Source organism: Mercenaria mercenaria, chromosome 5, assembly GCF_021730395.1.
Source record: "Mercenaria mercenaria strain notata chromosome 5, MADL_Memer_1, whole genome shotgun sequence".
NCBI classification, from domain to species: domain Eukaryota; kingdom Metazoa; phylum Mollusca; class Bivalvia; order Venerida; family Veneridae; genus Mercenaria; species Mercenaria mercenaria.
The window spans coordinates 93,679,208-93,699,376 of NC_069365.1; the positions used below are offsets into that span (position 1 = coordinate 93,679,208).

Below are 20,169 nucleotides of genomic sequence, written 5' to 3' on the forward strand. Positions count from 1 at the left end.
TAACTTTGCCAGAATGCTATAGACCACATTTGGTGTAATTCTGACAATTAGTTTTGGAGAAAAAGATGTTTAAGTAACACTGTTGACGCAGGGCGACGGAAGATGAACGAAGGACGTCGGACCATCCGCCTATACTAATAGTTCACACCGAACAAAGTTCAAATAAGCTGAAAAGTAGTTCCACGTTCTCAATACAATAAATCATTATTTAGCTATTGTACGAATATAATCTAAATTAGTCTTTCAATCCAGACAAAAAGTTGATAAAAGTTATTTCGCTTTAAAAGCTATTTAAAAGATGTAATCTTTAAAGAAGGTAGTTATGAATATTTTACAATCTTGAAATACCTTTACAGACTATTTTATTGTTATTCAATACTGACTACAGAAACAGTTATTAACCATGTCTTTAAATCTTAAACTGACCACAAGATAAACTTGTTTATTGAATATATGGCAAATCTTCCATTACATTTGTGAGCCGAAATAAGGGCACATTACTTACCGCTGTGCGTGTTTGTTTCGCCATTCGGATACGCTGTATGTGCTATATGTGACAGGAGCTCTGTCTTATTGTAATACTGGTTCAGGAAGAATTCATTGTGAACTTTGTTAGCGAACGTGACCAACGAGACACGGGTATTATTCTCACCAATTTCAAATTGTTGTGTTATGTTTGAAATAAACTGGAGTTGTTTGTTGAAATTTGAATGACCTTCACTTCCTGAACCATCAAGAACAAAAGTGATGTCGACGGGTTTGAAAGGGCACGCTGAAATGTGGAAAAATAGAAAAGAGTCTGGTTTTGGTTCAGTAATGTGTATGTCTGAAAGTCAAAACCAATGGCGACGGAGTGATTCACATTTGGGGGGTTGGGTGTGGGGGAGGAGGGGTAGGAACAAACTGGAGGTGGGAGTGTTGGTGTGCAGCTAAACCTACCCATACATTCCCTTCAATCTTTTTTGGCCAACCCAAAGGAAACGTTCTTCCTCTCATTGACAATAAACGTCACATCCAATCCTTATCATTAAATGATAACTCAAATAGGCTTTTTCTGTTATTTCTAACACAAATCAGTGTTTGGTCAAGAATTGAAAGGACCAAAGCATAGGCTGCTCACCCCCACCTGCCACCGACTCTTGAAATCGTAATTGATGCTCTGACCTCCGACCCTCACCGCTCCTATGCCTTTGAAATTCCATTTATTATTTGAAGAATAAAAGAGCAGCTGATGCAAATCGTAAGACATTGCCACAAAAGATATAATGACAATCATTTGAATGCTTGTACAAAACAGTTAGAATTTTAACAAAATAATTTAGCTAGCATACAATGTTTTATGAAATTTTATTTGGTAAGTATCTTGTTTAGCACGTTTACAAAGTATATAAACATACACATTCTCTAACATGTTTTTAGATTTCTAAGCAGGTAATAAAAAACCGATTGCAGGGCTTCTGACTACAAAATGATATAGGACAGTTAGAAAATGTGATACCCATTATCAATATTTGGAAAAGCCAGAACACTATCGATAACAGTTTATACTCTAAAACGTTACTTTGTTTTCTCATGAGCTCCTTGCTTTAGGGAATTGTGACACAGATGTTTGATTTTGTTTTCAATTTTAAATTAATGTAATGACCTTCTTTTCAGCGGATAACTGTCATTGTACTTTTAAGGTCATATAGTTAAATTGATTTGAACAGAAATCACAATTCTGTGACAGCGTTCCATCTAGCAATCTATGAAATTCAGTAATGCGTTTGGGTTTTACCGTGCAACCGGGTCTTTACTGTATATTTAAGTCTTTACGGAGTCCATGTGTATGATAGAGATCCGCTTGCATGGGTGTGGGGAGGGGGGTTAGAATATCGCACATTCATTACCACAACGACAGTCTTCTTGTGCTTCGTGGCAGCAGTGATTAGAAGTAAACTTTTGAACGTTTCAAGTATCAAAATGCCATACAGCGAGCTTAAAGGACTTTCATTGTGAAATCGTATATTTACTACATGAAATTAAAGGCTCTAACCTCCAGATTTCACTAAAATTATCTTTCTTTCCAGTTTAAGTCTGGTCATATTATGGACATAAGAATATGAGATTTTGTTTCTAAAATAATTTAAAATGTCAGATCAGGCAAAAAGATGGCCGCGTCGGAAATCGAACCCGGACCGCAACGGCAGTAAAGAAGTTTTCCCGTTTTCTATTGCGGATTTCGTGTTCAACACACACTAAGATATTTGCAATTGAGACAGTTTACGTTTACAAACGCTTTTCGATTTTCATCGTAAAAGGTAGTAAAAACAGCAAATTCACGTGTGTTCCATAACATATAATTTGTCAGTAATTAAGTTCCAAAGCATTCTTAAGAAATGCAGCATTAATATTTATTTTCAGATATCTAAAAAAAATATTTTTGTTGTCTAACGATCTGAAGGCCAGCCCCTTTAACGATACAGAGATAAAATAGAGATTTTCATTTAGAAAGAGTAAGGAGCATATAGTTACGTTCAAAGTCTTTAAAAGAATTTAAACATTGTAGCTCTTTTGAATTTTGGCGACGTATTCTCAGAAAGGTATTCCAAATTTAGTTTATACCGATTTATACAAGATCTTTTTAGAACCAAGTTTTCATTCCCGACATTTCATTCCATCGCCACGAAGGTATGAGAACAGAGAAGCCACTTTCCCTGTTGTCGTTTGGCTTAATTAGCTTAAAGCATCTACTCCTACTGGTGCCTTTTTCATCCCCTCGATCTCTCCTGCCCAAGGTGGACGCTCTATCACTACTCGTTTTACATAATACTATATGTACGTACAGTAGTTATCAACAAGCTCTTATCAAGAATAAAATAGAAATTATGCTCAGTTATTTAGTCGACAAAATTTTTCTTCATCTCAAACATTTTTAATATCAAGAAGATGGATTATTGCAAAGCAACTATTTACTAAGAAACAAATGTAGAAAATTTAAGTGGTAATCAACATATCGATGTTTGAACGCTATAATTTAATAAGTCATACTTTATAAAGTAGAGTAAGGACAGCATTGCGTTCATCCATTGATAATCAAATCTACAACAAAGGTTACGATCTTTGGTAATTTGTTGTTCACTATATTATTTCTTTCAGTCATCAGCAAATCAATTAAAGTTTGGGACTGTATCACGAAAAAAATCAAACCTTTGTCGATAGCCTATGCACTGTAGAATACAGCTACAAGAGCTATCATTTGCTGAAATAGTCCATTCATTTTTGTATTGCTCACTTTCAAATCCGTTTTAAACCTTTCGACATTTGTTTATATACTGGAGGCTAAGGTAGTTCTGCACGTTTGGTAAACCGGAAGTAATGGCGTAACGTCATTTATCCGGAAAACGTGGACTAAAGCCTTGATTCGGCGAAAGGAAATTAAAATCATTTTATGAATTAATAATAACCTATGTGTACATTTAATACAATGGCACTGCTACTGTCTTTCTAAATTTAATATATGATACTTAAACATCTGACAAGTTAAAAATTCAAAATGATGTCTGAAAATTAGCGGTTTATGTGCGGTTCACTTTCATCATGGTCAAATATCTCAAAATTAAGCACACGGACCTATACATTTTATTTCACAACAATATAGGCTATATGTTTATTTAAAACTGTGGGAAGTTTCATTAAATTCTACATTGTAGAAAAATTTCTTTTCACGAAAATGTAATGAAAGTTATGATTTTCGAATAGACTTCCATTATGAAAAACTGCGTAAGGTCTTTTTTTTTCAAATCAATCTAGCAAACAATCAAGCACACGACTCTGCCTTTTTAATTGCTGAATATTTTAGGTATATTCTGAAGTTTTGAATATTCAAAGTTTAATAAAATTCTACATTCAGTTCGATCCAAACGTTCAGAACTACCTTAAGTTCAACTCTCAAAGGACGTGACTGATAACAGAAATCCTATGACCTATGTATCTTTTCAAAACACTTACATCATCAATACATGTAGAATCTACTGTGTATTTGGCCTTATGTACTGAAAGAAATTATTGGCACGCTTTACCGAAATGAACTATAGTCTGTCCCACCTAATTCTGGACCTCAACTTTGGGCTGATATGAAGAAATGAAACGGGATCAAAGAACATAAAACATATTTTTGTGAATAAAAAAAGATCACCCTCGAGATTTTCAAGGATTTTTGAAACAATCGTCTGGTTTTCCCGTGCGACTAAATTTCAGTTTCTCTATGGGAATTCGCTGTTGTTTATTTCTGGTCGCCATTGCCAAATATTCTCTATTTTGGAGATTTTCGGGAAAATTCACGTGTTATTCCTTGTGGACGTTTCAAACTTATTTTTTACACTTAGCTACTGTTCCTCCCGTAAGAAACAGAATGGTTTGAAATAGAATTTACAATTTAGCATACAAACGAAACTTTGAAAAATGTAAAAATGAAAATAAAAAAAAATAACTTACTTTGCACGAAAGAATCCGGCCATTAAGTAAAGTATTCAGTTATAAATTCCTTTAATCATTACTCCATTTATCCATAAATCCTTGCAAACGATGGCCAGTTCAATGCACAATTTTCAAAGTCAGAAGTTTCACACTAAAAATCCATCATCCGAAAATGATCCAGTCAATCTGTGGCAGTCTTTCAAAGAATTTCAGGCAAATAACTGAACTTTAATCACAGTATTTTCCAAATGCATGAAGAACCTGTACAAAGACACCAACTGCTTCAGCCTCCTTAGAATATAGCCTGGCCCTTCTACACATTTAAGAAGCTCGCCATGACACAATTAACTTTTTAAACGGTAAACTCCACTTATGTCATACAATATATGACGTCGCTAAATATTTCGAGCGATCAAGTGCATAGGCGGCACATGTCGGCTCTCTTGCGCATAGCTACCCCAACAATGATTAATTAAGTAAATAGAATCTATTGAAGCTAACTGAGTCCCGAATTTAATGAGGATAAAGCAAATTAACTGTCGAATGTGCCAGTCTGGCGGGAATGGTTCAGTTTGCGTTTAGTTTGAGCCTAGATTTAAATTTTAGAAAAATAGTTAATTTGTTTCCTTTATAACGTATTGACACAGCTACTTTGAAAGAAAACGTGTAAAAAAGGATTTTTCTATCACCGACAAAACCAAACAACCTTGACATAACCGGTTACGGAAGGTGCGTTATATTTATAAATTTGAAATTTTGACTTCTTACCTATAAAGTGTAGATGATTGTTGGAAAGTCGCCATTATGATCTAAATTGTATCAGTGTGACGTAAAGCCAAGCCTAAAAACAACAACACGAAAATCAACAAATGTATCGCTGTCAACATAAGTTCTGAAGTTTCATGAGATTCCACAGGCAAGGATCCAGAGCCGGATCGAGGGGTCCTTTGCCCCCTCCCCCTCCACTTCCCCCACCACTCCAGTTGGCTGAGAAGTGACCTATAGGCCTACTCATAATACTCATCAAAGATGCACCCTACTATTTTGGTAAAGGAATATTTTTTTCTCAAAATTTGTACCCAGAAACGCACCAGAGGCCACTCTTTCATACCTGTATTTCAAAATTTTCCAGGGGAGAGCCACTAAAATGAGGGGAGTACACCCACTAATAAATGCATCCGAGGACACCATTTCATACCCCTATACCCATAAAATGGTCAGAGCATTCCCTCCAATACCTCGCTATGCACCTTGGCGATGACATCTTTGTTCTAGACTGGTGCCTACAATGGAAATTCTGTGTAGACTATATGTATATGTTGCATTAGTTACAAGTTGTGGCAGATGATACTGTCATTTTTGCCAGAGTATATTTTTGTAATGAACTGTATGGGTAGATGTATTAAATAAGCTAGTTATAAGTTCCTGCAAGGATGAATTTTTCGACTGAATATCTATATAAAGTTTGAATTGCTAAGGAATAAGTTTTTTTTGTTTTTTTTTTTTTTAGTTTTTTTTTTGTTTGGTTTTCTTTTTGTGTTTTTCTTTGTTGTTGTTGTGCGTTCAACGTTCTTTTGGTTGAATTTTCAATATAGCTATATACTGTCCCGTTTGAAATAGAAGTTAATGTTTCGTATACGTACTTCTTGGTGAAAATGAAAACACAAAAGCACGTGTTTTATATCATCGGAAATGAAAGTAACTGACGTGCTTGAACATGCTTCTTTTATCTAGCTGAAGAATAAAATATCCATTCCAAAGGTCATATGAGCGCGCCATAAGGAAAACCAACATGGTGCATTTACTGACTGTCGTTCCACGTCAATTTTGGTCAGGCATTGCCATTGCGTGTGTCGCTTACAGTGTATCTTTATATTGTAGTCAGGCAGGCTTGATACAGATTCCCGGCGAAATGGTGCGTCGCAAATGCACTATGTTGAATTCTCATGGCGCGGCTCATAATTTTATTTTGTCTATAGGTCTACCATGCCTATCAATAGCACAAACATGTTTTAACATGTCACTTTGGATTTCACTGAACGGCCGAGCATGAGAAATTAAGTCGCGAGGATGGAATTGAAAAACGGGTATTATGTTATTATAAAGAATAAAGGCTATTATTAATTTGTTTAACGTAGTCCCTTGTATAGGCGGTTGTCTCAAATTGAAATATGTATATTTTAAATCATTAATTGCATTGAGAAATAATGTTTTACCTTGATCGGACGGTCACAAAAAATAGTGAGCACCAGTTAGTACACAAACATGTATTCATGCTATTTAAAAACAACCTTTTAACAGACTGTTATCATCCAAACCTTTGTAACGATTATAAACAACAGTAACCCATAATGAAAATGAGTTAAATGGGTTGCGCGCATCTCCGCTGTCCCCAACTCTATTATGATATCTACGACTGAAACAATGATACGCACTTGACTTGAGACATGTGTTTATTTTAGGTCAATGCTAACGAGTAAGTACAAACACATTTTCAGAAAAATACCTGAAAACCTGAAACGGGAATAACTGTTTAATTTGAAGTAAAATGTTAATTAGGTTGTACAAAAAATCTCAGTTGACAAATTGTTATTTTCTGTCTGTATTCAACAAATATCCGCTCGCTAATGTGAGTAAACCAATGACTTGTATGAACGCCGTCCATTTGAAATGGACTAGCTCATTACATGGCAAACATAAAATCTTGTTTTTACATCATTTTACATTTTTTCAAAAAAAAAATGAAAAAGGTGCCTAGAGATATTAACCGTCTGGTATTAACGATGTCATTTTTGACAATTTTATACACAGTATAAATAAATTATCGGAGGTCCAAAATTAGGTGGAACAGACTTTAGTCAACTATAATGCTTGAATAATAGAATAGTTTGCACATTACAGAAGGGATCTCCATGACTGGCCGAATGATCCCGCTGACATTTAATCTCTTTCATTTAACCTCAGTACGATCAAACCTGCCCTGGTCCGCCAGGTGAAGAAGATAATCAGCTGGCTTGTCGGCGGTCGGTGATTCAACTCTTCAGTCTGCCCGTGCTTGTAATGTTCCTTGGAGAAAGTAATGAGGTTCTTTGCAAAAAAGGAGCCTAACAAATGAAAAACGCTGACTCAGTTTGACTGGACCTGTTATTGGAAGGTAAAAAATGTGCAACACCCCATTCGTCCCCGAGCAGATGCTTAAGCGGAACTCTATCATTCAAAAACATTGAATGGATCAAATGAACACTAAGAACCAGAAAATATACAACACTGAGTCCAATAACGAAGGGCAGCACTACACTAAAAGACTTTTGCTGTGATAGTAAATGGTATATAAGTTGTTTCCTCATATTCTTGGGGGCCTAAGGGGTTATATTATTCGCAATAACAGATTAATCAATTCATAAACAGTATTTTGGTGTAATTTTATAGAAAATTTACTTGTCTTTCAGATGGAGTTGATGAGATGTTACCATCAACTCTATCTGATATATAATCTCAATTAATTGTTTTGATGCAATATCTGATACCACCCCCAACCTCAGAAATGGACCAAGAGTTTCTCGTATTCCAGTGGATTCAGTTTTGGCTCACTTGTAGAATTAAGATACTAAAAGTTACCATAGTGCAATAAAGAGATATATTTTGTAGTAAATACATGAAGAAATGTGATAAATTATAGCATAATGAATTATTTATCACAATATTGCTTACCCCACCAAAAAAAAAATTACTTTTTTTGAAAATGTAGTAAAATGCCAGTAATTTCGTCCATTTGCTTTTATATCATTTGACAACTTTAAGGCAAAATAGAGAATATGAGAAATCCTGAGAATACGAAGGACCCTTTGATACTTTGGTGCATGGAACGTAGCAACACAAAACCTGTAGAGTTTCCACATTTCTTATAATGTTTTGTACATGTCATTCCCCCCTTTACTTTATTGATAACTCATTGTTTACTGGCCTAGTTTTGAGACATCATGTCAATAGGTTGTTTGTATTCTATGGTGTAGCAGAATGTTCTTCCACAATACTGATAAACAGGATGTTACAATTATTTTTAAAGTATGGATTGTTCTTGTTTTTGTTTTTGTTTTTTTTTACATATTATTCTTTTTATTCTTGATGATGCTTGGAAGTTCTAGAACCTTCCATTATGTTTTAAATAGCAAGCTGCCTATGGACAGGGTAGAACCTAAATATAAGACGTTATTGAAATACTATTCTGTATTTCTTAATAACAAAATATTACCAGTTTGGATATTAAACATTTGAAGGATTTACACTAACAGTGTAGATTTAAAAAGAGGATATTTGGAATCTTATTCTTTAGTTGTGAACAATTCTTTGAATTTAATTATTGAGATTTGTGAACTGAGAATTTTTGTTTTGACTTACTGTAATGCAAGTGTTACTATCTGATATAACACATCTAAAGAGTAACCAAGGGAAAGCCTGGTTACAGAAGATATTTTACAAACCATGATAAAAGTCGAAACTACGATGTTAAAAGTCAAAACTACGATGACGAAAGTCGAAAGCACGATGATGAAAACATGAAATGATATTGCGTTTGTTTTCATCATCGTGGTTTCGTCAGTTTGTCTTTCGCCATCGTGATTTCGAATTTCACCATCGTGTTTTCGACTTTCATTATCGTAGTTTCGTGATTTCGACTTTCGAGATATGGGGTTCAGAAATAAAAAAACGATGGTCCAGACGGAACGCTGTACTTATGCTCCGTTCAAAGCGTTTAACATTTTGACTGACAATGACAACAATAGGCTAGGAGTCGAGTTTTCGCCATCGTGATTTCGAATTTCACCATCGTGTTTTCGACTTTCATTATCGTAGTTTCGTGATTTCCGACTTTCGAGATATGGAGTTCATAAATAAAAAAAACGATGGTCCAAACGGAATACCGTAGTCACGCTCCCTCCAAAGCGTTTAACGATTAAATTTAGAATGATAAAAACAGGCTAGAAGTCATTTAGTGCCCTTAAAAGGTCGTCTCATACTTCGCCTCGAATGATGTTATTATTCTGTTCATTTTAGGACCAATGAGTCCGGTGAATGTTTCTACATAATTCAGTTTCAGAGAGGTTAGGTACATTGCACACGTCATTAAATTGCTTAATCAAACAAATATGCTATCAACTTAATTAGATGCGTTCTATGTTTCCAAAGGATTTTCTTGAAGACTGATTATAGATAGTAGACCCCGTAATGACAATTTGTATTTTCTGTTTGATTTGGTTGTCTCTGTATGTGATTCCGGCATTTTCTGAATGTCAGTGCAACCATTGTTTGTATGAGACATATTTACGGTCGAAGAATGCCGACAGAGCAGAGAAAGAAACAATATCGCACGGAAATTCTATACATTTACTCCCCTTTTATCTATAAAGCACATTGAGAGAAAATCATGCCATGATGCCAAACAATGTTAGCTCTTTTGTAAAAGCTGGTCAGCGGCCCGTGCATTATGCTCAGTCTAACTAAGACTGAAAAGATCTGTGAAGTACATGTACATAGTACTGGTGTACCATCGAACCGTTACACGAAATAGAAACACATTTCATTCAGAAAAAAGTATCTTTGGATATATCTATTACAACAGCTGGTTCTCAGCTTGCAAACGCAATTGCAATTTAAGCGACTTTATTGTTTTGGTTTTCAATATCAGTTAAAACATTTGCTGCATTTAGAAACACGTAATTCTCATTTTGTGTCGCGTCTTCTGATTGGCCAACGGTTTTCTTTAGTTTAAATCGGTTGGTTTTAGATAAATGTATCAGATTTGGATTAGGTTTATTTCTGTAACTGCAGTTTTAAATCTATTCAGATTTTGTAGATCTACCAAAATTTAAGTCTTCTAGTCTTCTAAAGAATTAATTAGATCAAGTAGGAAGTGATTTCTCAGTTCTTATGAATTCTTTCTACTTAATATAATCTATAATGTGAACTTGCATCCTCGCGGATCTCCTGTGTGGGTAAGTTAACTGTTCTGAATTTCAATATAAAATTAAAAATATATGTTGAAAATGTAAACAGAAACCAGATGATAAGGTTTCTTGAGAGACATCATTTGGCAAATAAAATATTTTATCTACATGTCCATATGGCATAGAACAAAGTGGTATTAAAAAGTTATAAATTTCAGAAATTACAAAAATTGACCCCGGAATTTCGGAAGATATACAAACAAAGACCATTTGGCAAATACACATATTTTTGACTGCCCACCAACATGAGATAATGGTAGGTCAATATTATAATGACCGTTTCGGATAATTGGGAGCAAAAATATTTGACTGGCACCAATTTGGTACAATGGCAAGACAAAGGCTGATTTGGCATTTTAATATAGCTCTGTCATATATATTCTATGTGTATAGCTCTATCATTACTATATTAGATATATCTATGTAAATCTGCAGTTTTATAAACTATACGTAGGCCTATATATTTTATATATACAGACAAAAAAGGTTTATGGAAGGTTTTGAACTATAGGGTGCAGTGTTTACAAATAAATGTCTTGATTTTTGATTTGATTGTGCCCGCCCCATTCCCCTGTCAATATGACACTTTCATGTAGATATGCCAGTAACCAAAACTGATGGCTCTACTTTAACTGCCCACGAAGGTTTCTTTTACAGTATTTTTTTTTTGTTTTGGTAGGGTGAAAACACATTAAGCCCTTTTAGTTTGACTGTAAACATTTTTGTCAAGCGGTTTTGTCTTTCGGATATTCCTGTCATTTATGTCATGTATGTTTATTTGAAATGTTACAAATATAATGGCTAGATCCTATATTTTACCAACATGAATATTTCGCATTTAGTATCATAATTAAATGAAATTGACTTTTGGTTAAATGTGCATTCTTTTTTATTCGTGCGGATAATAAGCTCATATAGTACCATTTTGTGATCTCTCAACATTAGTTCATCTGTCGGTTTGTCCAGTCCTCCATATCTCCTTAAAACGACTCCGTCCTGATAAAATATCTTTTCCAGCCTATCTAACACAGATGGATTCATTTATAAAAAATCAAACTCACTTTGATAATATGATCTATTAAAACCGCTCTTATAGCTTAAACCTGAGACTGACAATAACAGCAATGGATCCATATACCCGCGACACAGTTGACTTAAAACTTTTAATTTGTTTGTTTGTTTAGGGTTTAACGCCGTTTTTCGACAGTATTCCAGTTATGAAACGGCGGACAGTTAGCCTAACCAGTGTTCCTGGATTCTATACCAGTACAAACCTGTTCTCCGCAAGTAACTGACAACTTCCCCGCATGAATCAGAGTAGGAGGACGAATGATTTCAGACACGATGTCTTTTATCAAATCGTCACGGAGAAAATACGCCCCGCCCGGGGATCGAACTCAGGATAAACAATCTCCCTTATGAGCTAAGGGTTTTAAAGTTACTCGTCCACAGTTTGGGTGAACATTTTTCAACATTTTCATTTTCCAACAAATCTGGCACAACATGTATAAAAATGATAAAGTGGGTGAGAATAAAATGTAGATATTGGTAAAAATGTAAGATAAAATGTAAATTTTCTGCATTATATCATAAGCGTTACAACGGATTACTACCTTCAGAACAAATGTTTTGGTTATTTATAGGTGTTTTTTGTAAAACTCTTATGTCAATAAATTGATCCACTAGTTGCTTTCTTAGTACTTATTTTTATGACTTTTTGAGAGGACATAATTCTCGCCTAAATGCCTGACGCTAAGTTAAGCCAGAGACTTTATTATCTGTTTCACAGAGATTACAAAAATCGAGTCAAATATGTCTCGATGATGAATAAGCAATACTGAATACACGCAAATCGCAGGAGTTTAGTAAATGCGCACGGTCCATTTTGACTTGCCCAGCTATATTTGGCTTTCCCGAAATAATTCCTTTATTTAACACTGAATGCTTATGATATTTAAATGTTAATGATATATATGACGATCACACTACAGATGCGTTATTTATGCAGGATGGTAAAATTAACAAAAGTGTTAATTAGGTTAACAAATCCATATTTATTCATAAGCTTTCTATGTATGGATATAGTCAGCACTCACGTAAAGCAGACATACGTATATTACGTTAAATATTTGATTACAATAGGCATTATGTTGATTTTTCTGACTTTTATTAACAACATCCCCATAGTATGCGGGGTGTGTAAGACCTAGTTTTAGAAGTGTTTTTAGATTTGTGTTTTATTTCTTTAAAAGTACGGATGTTTAAGAGCCTGAAAAATTGTTGCCTTGTAGTGTTCTGCCGAGGATAGCAAACTCAGTTAAAGATAATGGAAACAAAACTAAGTGTTGTCTTAGAATATTCTAAAGCAGTGTCCTGCCGAGGATAGAAAAATGGGGTTAAGATACCGGAAACAAAATTTAGTGTTTTCTTGGAAGATTTTAAAGCAGTGTTCTGCCGAGGATAAAAAATATGGGTTAAATACTTCAAAATGAGTTTCCAGAATGATTTATACGTAACGGAGTCAAAATAAATTTGTACAGTGATAAGACACTGAACATATAACTTGTGTAAAGTGTTCAATATGGAAGATTGAACACTCTTATTTACTCGAGATAGGCAACATGTAACATGGATGTTTGTAGCAGTAACAACAATTCATTTTGGTCCTGGTAAGCATTTATCGATAGAGGTTGTTCATGACAGATAACATACACAATAAAAATACAAGGAACAATTCGTTATCTGTGTGACCGTTGAAGATTTGGGTTTCTATGAAGATGAAATCAACTTTAACGTGGCAGGTTCCTTTAAATTATAGTAATTATGCCGTAGTTTATTCTCCGCAAGCGATTATTTCAAGCTGTGCATTCTAGAGATAGACAAAAAGGAAGATACCTTCATCAAAAGCATAAACTGAACTTTAATTTCATTGTGACATCTATGCAACTAAATTAGCATCTCATTTCATTTAATATTTAAAACGTCATACAGATTCACTGAAATCTGTCAGTGCTTCTTGTTGTTGTTAGTAGAGAAAACTATTAACGAACCATGTTGATGGATGCGATATGAAGTCTGTGTTTCAAACGTCCGATACCAAATGGAAGTACTCTGCCTCGATGAGAGTTGGCTTTTTTGTAGTCCTGGTCGTGAGGAGCGTCCATTGTTAATGACTATAACATAAACTTGGAGTTGTTTGCTCTTAGCGAGATGTAGAGTTGCAGTGCGCACAATCATGCGCGGAATAGGTTCCGTCCATGTATGATATACGGATACGTGAAGGAGTTGTCTTTGGATTTATTTTAAAGAAGATCTTCAGGACATCAGAAGAAGTACACGCTGAACTAGACGTACTGGTAGCGATAGAACGGCGCAAGTGTAGACAACTCCAACTTTTTTAAACTTAGACTCACTGTCGATGATCAAACGAAGAAATTCCGCAGGATTCAGACAAACTATGTTTCCATTGCGAATTATTAAGTGAGTGTATATGCACAAGAGTTATACTGTTAGTCAAACTGTAGTTTAACGCACCAGCAAAGGAGCGCATAAACTGACTGCAAAAGGAGGTTCTTAAAAGGTAAATTGGAACAGCAAGTCAATGGCGAAGTAATGACCGCGTGAAGCAAGTGAATGTTTGATAGAGTTTTCGCTTCTAGCAGGTTCAATGTATTAAATTACATGGTTACTATTCAATATTATTCGTTCAGTGACATACAGTTATTAATAAAAATCAAATACTTGTTATTTATATGTTCCGTTCGAACTAGTAGACTGTGCTAAACTCGTATCTTGTCATATTTATACAGTTAAATAGTTCTGTGAGCCTGTCGTGTAATTTCTATTAACAATTAATATTAAATTCATGTTCATTAATAAGCTTTACTATTTCGATACAGTTGTTCTGCGAAGATTACAAAAAAAAATGTAAAAGTAAGATCCTCTTTAGTAGTGTGGAGGCAATTGTTGTTGTCGGTGGTGTGTGTCTGTAAAGTTGTCGTTCTTAGACTTCTGAAATAATAGGGGAAATAATACACTTAATGGCGTCGGTAGACATAATAAATGCAAGGATGATTAGAATAGCCGTCGCTTTTTTATAATTTCTCCGCAAAGAGCGACTTATTTGAATGGCATTCTAAGACTACGCCCAAAATGAAAAAAAATCTCCTTTCATCAAAGCATACAACTGAACTTTTAATTTATTGCTGTATCATCTATGCCAACTAAATTATGCATCTCATTTCATTTAATATTTAAAATCGTCATCCAGATTCACATGCTAAATCTGTCAGCTGCTTCTTGATTGTGTTTAGTAGAGCGAAACTATTCACTTTTACCACATGGTGATTTGATGCGATATTTGAGAGTTCTGTGTTGTCAACACCTGGTCCGATACCAATGGATATCACCTCTGCCTTCGTGTGCAGGAGTTGGGCTTCTTTCTTTGTCAAGTCCTGGTCGTTGGAGCGTCCATCTGTTATGACTATAACAAACTTTGTGGAGTTTGTTCTGGCTCCGTTAGCCGGAAGTAGAGTGTGCGTGCGCACAAAATTCAATGCGGCGGAAGTATTGGTTCCCTGTCCCATGTATTGGATATTACGGATAGCGTGAAGGACAGCGTTTCTGGAATTGTATTTGTTAAAGAAGAAGTCATTACGGACATCAGAAGAGTAGGTCACCACGCTGAACTGCACGTTACTGGTGCCGATAGAGAACTGGGCGGCAAAGTTGTAGACAAACTCCACCTCTTTTTTAAAATTCTCAGCACCTTCACTGTCGGATGAATCGAGAACGAAGACAATGTCCGCAGGCTTCAGACCACAAGCTGTTCAAATTGAGAATAAACAAGCAAATTCGATGAATATGAATCCCCCGCCGAAAGGGTCAGAGTTGAGGAACGGCAAAAAAATATATCCAGCAAAAAGTTAAGAATGTTACCAAGAAGCAAATAATTTCATTAGTCAAAATCAAATTAAAAGAAAATGAATGGTTTGTTTGGGTGGGGGTGGGGTGAGGATACAACAGTTTACATGTTGATTATAAATATTGATAGAAAACGAAAAATGAAAAAAAAAAAAAAAAAAAAAAATTGGGGGGGTGTGAGGGGGACGGGGGTGACCAAGGTAAGGTGGTGACCAGGTGTAGGTACACAACATCACATGTTTATAATAAATGTTCATGGAAAAGAATGAAAGAAGTTTAATGAAATTCTTCCAATTGGTTGGTTTGTTATGTACAGATCTGTGGATTTTTAAACAATTAAAGGGCAATAACTATATGGAAAATTGACCAATCGAAAAAAAACTTGAAGGGCATCGTCGCAGTATCTTGGTTCATGTCTATTTCAAGTTTGATGAAATTCTACCTGCTAGTTACTGAGAAATGGCTGCAGACGGACATTTTTCATTAAATCAAGGGCAATAACTCTGAGGGAAATTGACCTATCAAAAAAAAAACTTGACGGGCATCATCGCAGTATGTTGGTTCATGTTTATTTCAAGTTTCATGAAATTCTACCAAGTAGTTACTGAGAAATGGCTGCGGACGGACGGACGGACGGACGGACGGACTGACAGACTGACGGACTGACGGACGGACAACGCCATTTCAATACCCCCCTCCCGATTTCATCGGCGGGGGATAATAAGTGTTGTAATGTTCACAGAAAAACTGTATACAGTCAAACCTGTGTTTAAGCACCCAGCAAAGGGAGCAGCATAAACTGACTGCAAAAGGGAGGTGTTGCTTAAAAGAGGTTAAAATTGGAACAGCAAGTCAATTTGGGAAGTAAGTTGACCGGCTGCTGAAGGCAAGTGACTGTTTGATAGAGTTGGCTGCTAGGCAGGTTCAATTGTATTAAATTCACATAGGTTTACATATTTTTATTTGATCGTGTACATACGTTATTTAAAAATCAAATACTTTGTTATTTATATTGTTACCGTTACGAAAACGCTTATCGTAGACTTAGTGCTAAACTGTCGTATCTTGTTATATTTATATACAGTTAAAATAGTTTCTCGCTGAGCCCTCGTCGTGTAAAATATTATTAAACAAATTAGATATCTAAAAAATATACTGCTTCATTATATAAACTTTAACTATTTTACATACTATTTTCGTGCGAATGTTTACAAAAAAAAAATGTAAAAGTAAAGATACCTGCTTTAGTAGTTGTGGAGGGCATTGTTGTTGTTGTCGTGGTGGTGGTTGTTGTTGATGTAGAAGTTGTCGTTCTTAACAGACTCTCTGAAATAAATAGGGGAAATAATACACTTAAATATGGCGTCGGTAGACATAATAAATGCAAGGGACTGATTAAGAATAACCGTCGCAGAATAAATATTAACAACATTAAATAGATGAATAAGTTTGTCCTCACTTGCACAGATTGAGTCGACTATATCTTGGTGTATGGATTGGAGCTGGTCAAAGTGCCTCACGTAGAATGTATGATCGTGGTCCGAGGCAATCATCGACAATTCGTGCTTGTCCACATTAGAACCTATACCGACTGTGAATATGTCTACACCAGCCCTAGAAATATAAAACTTTATATGATAATGTTATTAATAGGTGATTTAATTTGGCTAAGGACTGACATGCTAGCCTCAGAAATATATATATTCCTTCCTTAATTGAGCTAGAGCTATCAGTAAATCTGATTCATACACCAACTAAAAGCCTTATTTGAAAAAGTTATATTTTTACGGAATAATAATTAATACTCTGTGTATCTTTAAGAATACTATTCACTAAACACTTCATGTTTGTTCAGTCTTCGGGATAACCTTATATTACTTCAGAAATGAGTTATGTGTATTGCTTTTCAGTTAACCTATTTTGTCAAGACACAGGGAATTTCCTTTTATGGCTGAAAGTTATTGTATTCAGTTATAAAATGTGAAAAAGATACCATTGAAAAGAAGTTGAAAAGGCGGATAAATTCATCATTATTTAGGGCAGATTTTTGGTATTTGTGTATTTCATTCCCGTATTGATTCGTATTAAAGTACTTGAAATGTGGATTAGAAAGTGGGACAATTTCAGAGTCAGAGTTTTGGGTTATATTATGTTTTATTTATGTTTCACCGCGTGAAGTGAGTTAAGTCAAAGTGTTTTGAATATTTCAAAAATTCTAAAAGCATATTATAAGGAGATAACTTTTATCAATATTCAGGGCAGAATAATGGTTAATATGCCTTTCAATTCCTCTAACAGACATGTAACATAGCATGTAACATAAAATTCCTTTAACTGGCTTTAGAGAATTTCTTTTGAGTTACGGGACTTGTTATGTAAATTTCCTAATGAGCCAACAGGATTATTAGTTCTGAATATTTAAAGAAAAAACATTCCACCAATGACCCCCTACCCCCATACCCTCCCCCATGCAAGAGGGGATATAATTGCGTCAAAATAAAACACAGTTTATACAAAAATAACTCGGTCTGATGTGTATGTAAATGCAAATATGATCCCAGGTTTGCGTAAAGGTTTAATTTAACTCATGCATAAATCTAGATCTTATTTAAAAAATAGCACCTTCTTTTTTGGCACTTTCCACATGTAAAAAGGGGAATATTTTTGTCAAAATATAAATCAGAGCAATGAAAAATATGTATGTGAAAATGTCGTATGATCCTCCCACTTTGTTTAGAAGTTTTATGAAAATTTAGAAGCAAAAGGGACATATGTTTGCCTAAAGAAAAATAAACTTTATAGAACTAAATATGCAAACTAACATGATTATGATCTTAAACGTTTTGTGTGCAGTTTCCTTTAAATGCATTAACTTGTTTCAGAAATTTTAAATACATTTGTCAATTTGTGCATATTAAAAGTGGAAATGGGGTAATATTTATAATCATGCCAAAACATAAACTGAACTTGAATCATAACACTTACAAACGTTTTTGAATCTCCAATGCGATATATAATTCGATTTCAGATATATGTTCATTGAAAAATACAAGTTTTGTCGAGTTTTCTAAGACAAACAACGGAACCAGTTTTGTCAAAATAAAAGGCAAATGTCAAAAAAAATATCTATATCGGTTCTAAGATGGTCGGGACGAGGAGGACGGGACACAGATGGACGGTACATGATCAAGAAATTCTTATATAGTCCAGCTCCATTTTGGTTGAGACCAGATTATTTAATTGAAATTGTTGGATTACATTTTTCGACCGACGCCAATATACATTTCCGTCTCCGGTTAACATTCTGTAATGATCACAGATAGTGCACTAAATCGTCAGTTTGGTTAATTTGTGTTTGGATTGCCAAAATCTAAGATCAAATGGCGACTTTGCAACTTTGGATGGTAGAAGGAGGTCTCAGGTGCATTTTCGGGCATAATTTTATCACGAGCAGTCACCTGGATAGAAACAAAAAACATACATATTTCTGTAAGCCAACTTGATGGCTTCCTGATTCTACACTAAATACAAGGTTTCGAACCAACATCGGTGACAGAAAAGAGATACTTCGTGTATAGGTATTATCTGTTCACAAAACAGAATAAAATTCAAGATGATGTATATTGTTCTGCAAAGAACAGATCGACATGATATTAACTTATTCGGCAGAACGAATCAGATATTCTACCGTTTTCGGTCCAGCTGGGACATTATCTTGGTATGACGTCGATGATTATCGTAGTATATTTCAGATTCAGATGTTAAGTGGGAAAAAGCAGCAGTAACAACGATCACAACTGGCAAGAAATGACGGCATAACTCACATGTTATCATTACTCTGAGAAATTAAGAGTCAAAAGGACAATGCAGGGCCATTACGGGATTCAAGCGTTCTGATTGTAATGTAAGGGCCAATATGTTGAGTACTGTACTTATCACTGAACAAGTTATTATAATCGCCTCGTTATTTGGCAACTGACTAGCCCTCTGGATCTGTGTGTATTAATAATAAAGCTTTAACTTACCTATTGATTATTTAGCTTACCTTCGTATGTTAACCATTAATCTTCAACGTTACTATTATTACTTTAAAACTTGTCAATGTGTATAAACAATCAATTTTAACTTTCCGAATATTCTTGTTATTGCCAGTAAGCTTCAACGTACAGATTAATCTTAAACGTTATCTGTGTGTTTTAACTATTCAGCTTAAATGTACCAAATAATTGCAGGCGTTACTCACCTCTTTGTATAAACTATTAAAGATTTAATGTACCAAATAACCGTAATGTGTGCTTACGTGTACCAAACCATTTTAAGTTTACCTAGATGAATCGTTTTCACAGTTTAACTTACCTGTGCGCAGCGACGGCCTTTGCTCTTGTCAGATCAGGCTCTGTAGATCTGCCATCGGTCAGAATGATCATCACCTTGTTTGCGTCATGTCTCGCACCATTTTGGCGCGTCAGGTCGTACGTAGCTGTCGAAAGGCCTTTATCTGTCCTCGTTTCACCATCTCTAATATGAAAAATACATTCTTATACATTGCAATTAAGTTTAACGGTCAGTGCTCTTCTGAAATAATAATAATAACAATAATAAAATATGTAAGAAGATACTATAGAAGTATAGAACGCAACCATACAAAGACACTTCGTCAGACTGGTCATGTGGGGACAAGTTAGATCAAGCCAAGGGAAAACCAACATAGTGCATTTGCGACCAGCATGGATCCAGACCCGATTGCGCATCTGGTCAGGATCCATGCTGTTCTATATCAAAG

At 35.0% G+C, this 20,169-nt stretch overlaps 1 protein-coding gene across 1 annotated transcript in view; it reads right to left on the reverse strand.

The window, feature by feature from the left end:
• The window catches only part of LOC123557971 (collagen alpha-6(VI) chain-like), a 64,976-nt gene that overhangs the window by 36,963 nt on the left and 7,844 nt on the right, over positions 1-20,169 (reverse strand). Inside the window, exons 7-11 of the mRNA XM_053544780.1 lie at positions 19,743-19,904; positions 16,846-17,000; positions 16,626-16,712; positions 14,728-15,288; positions 506-772 (exon numbers count right to left, since the gene is read on the reverse strand). Coding sequence (XP_053400755.1) covers positions 506-772; positions 14,728-15,288; positions 16,626-16,712; positions 16,846-17,000; positions 19,743-19,904 — 1,232 coding nt within the window. The remainder of the gene's footprint in view (positions 1-505; positions 773-14,727; positions 15,289-16,625; positions 16,713-16,845; positions 17,001-19,742; positions 19,905-20,169) is intronic.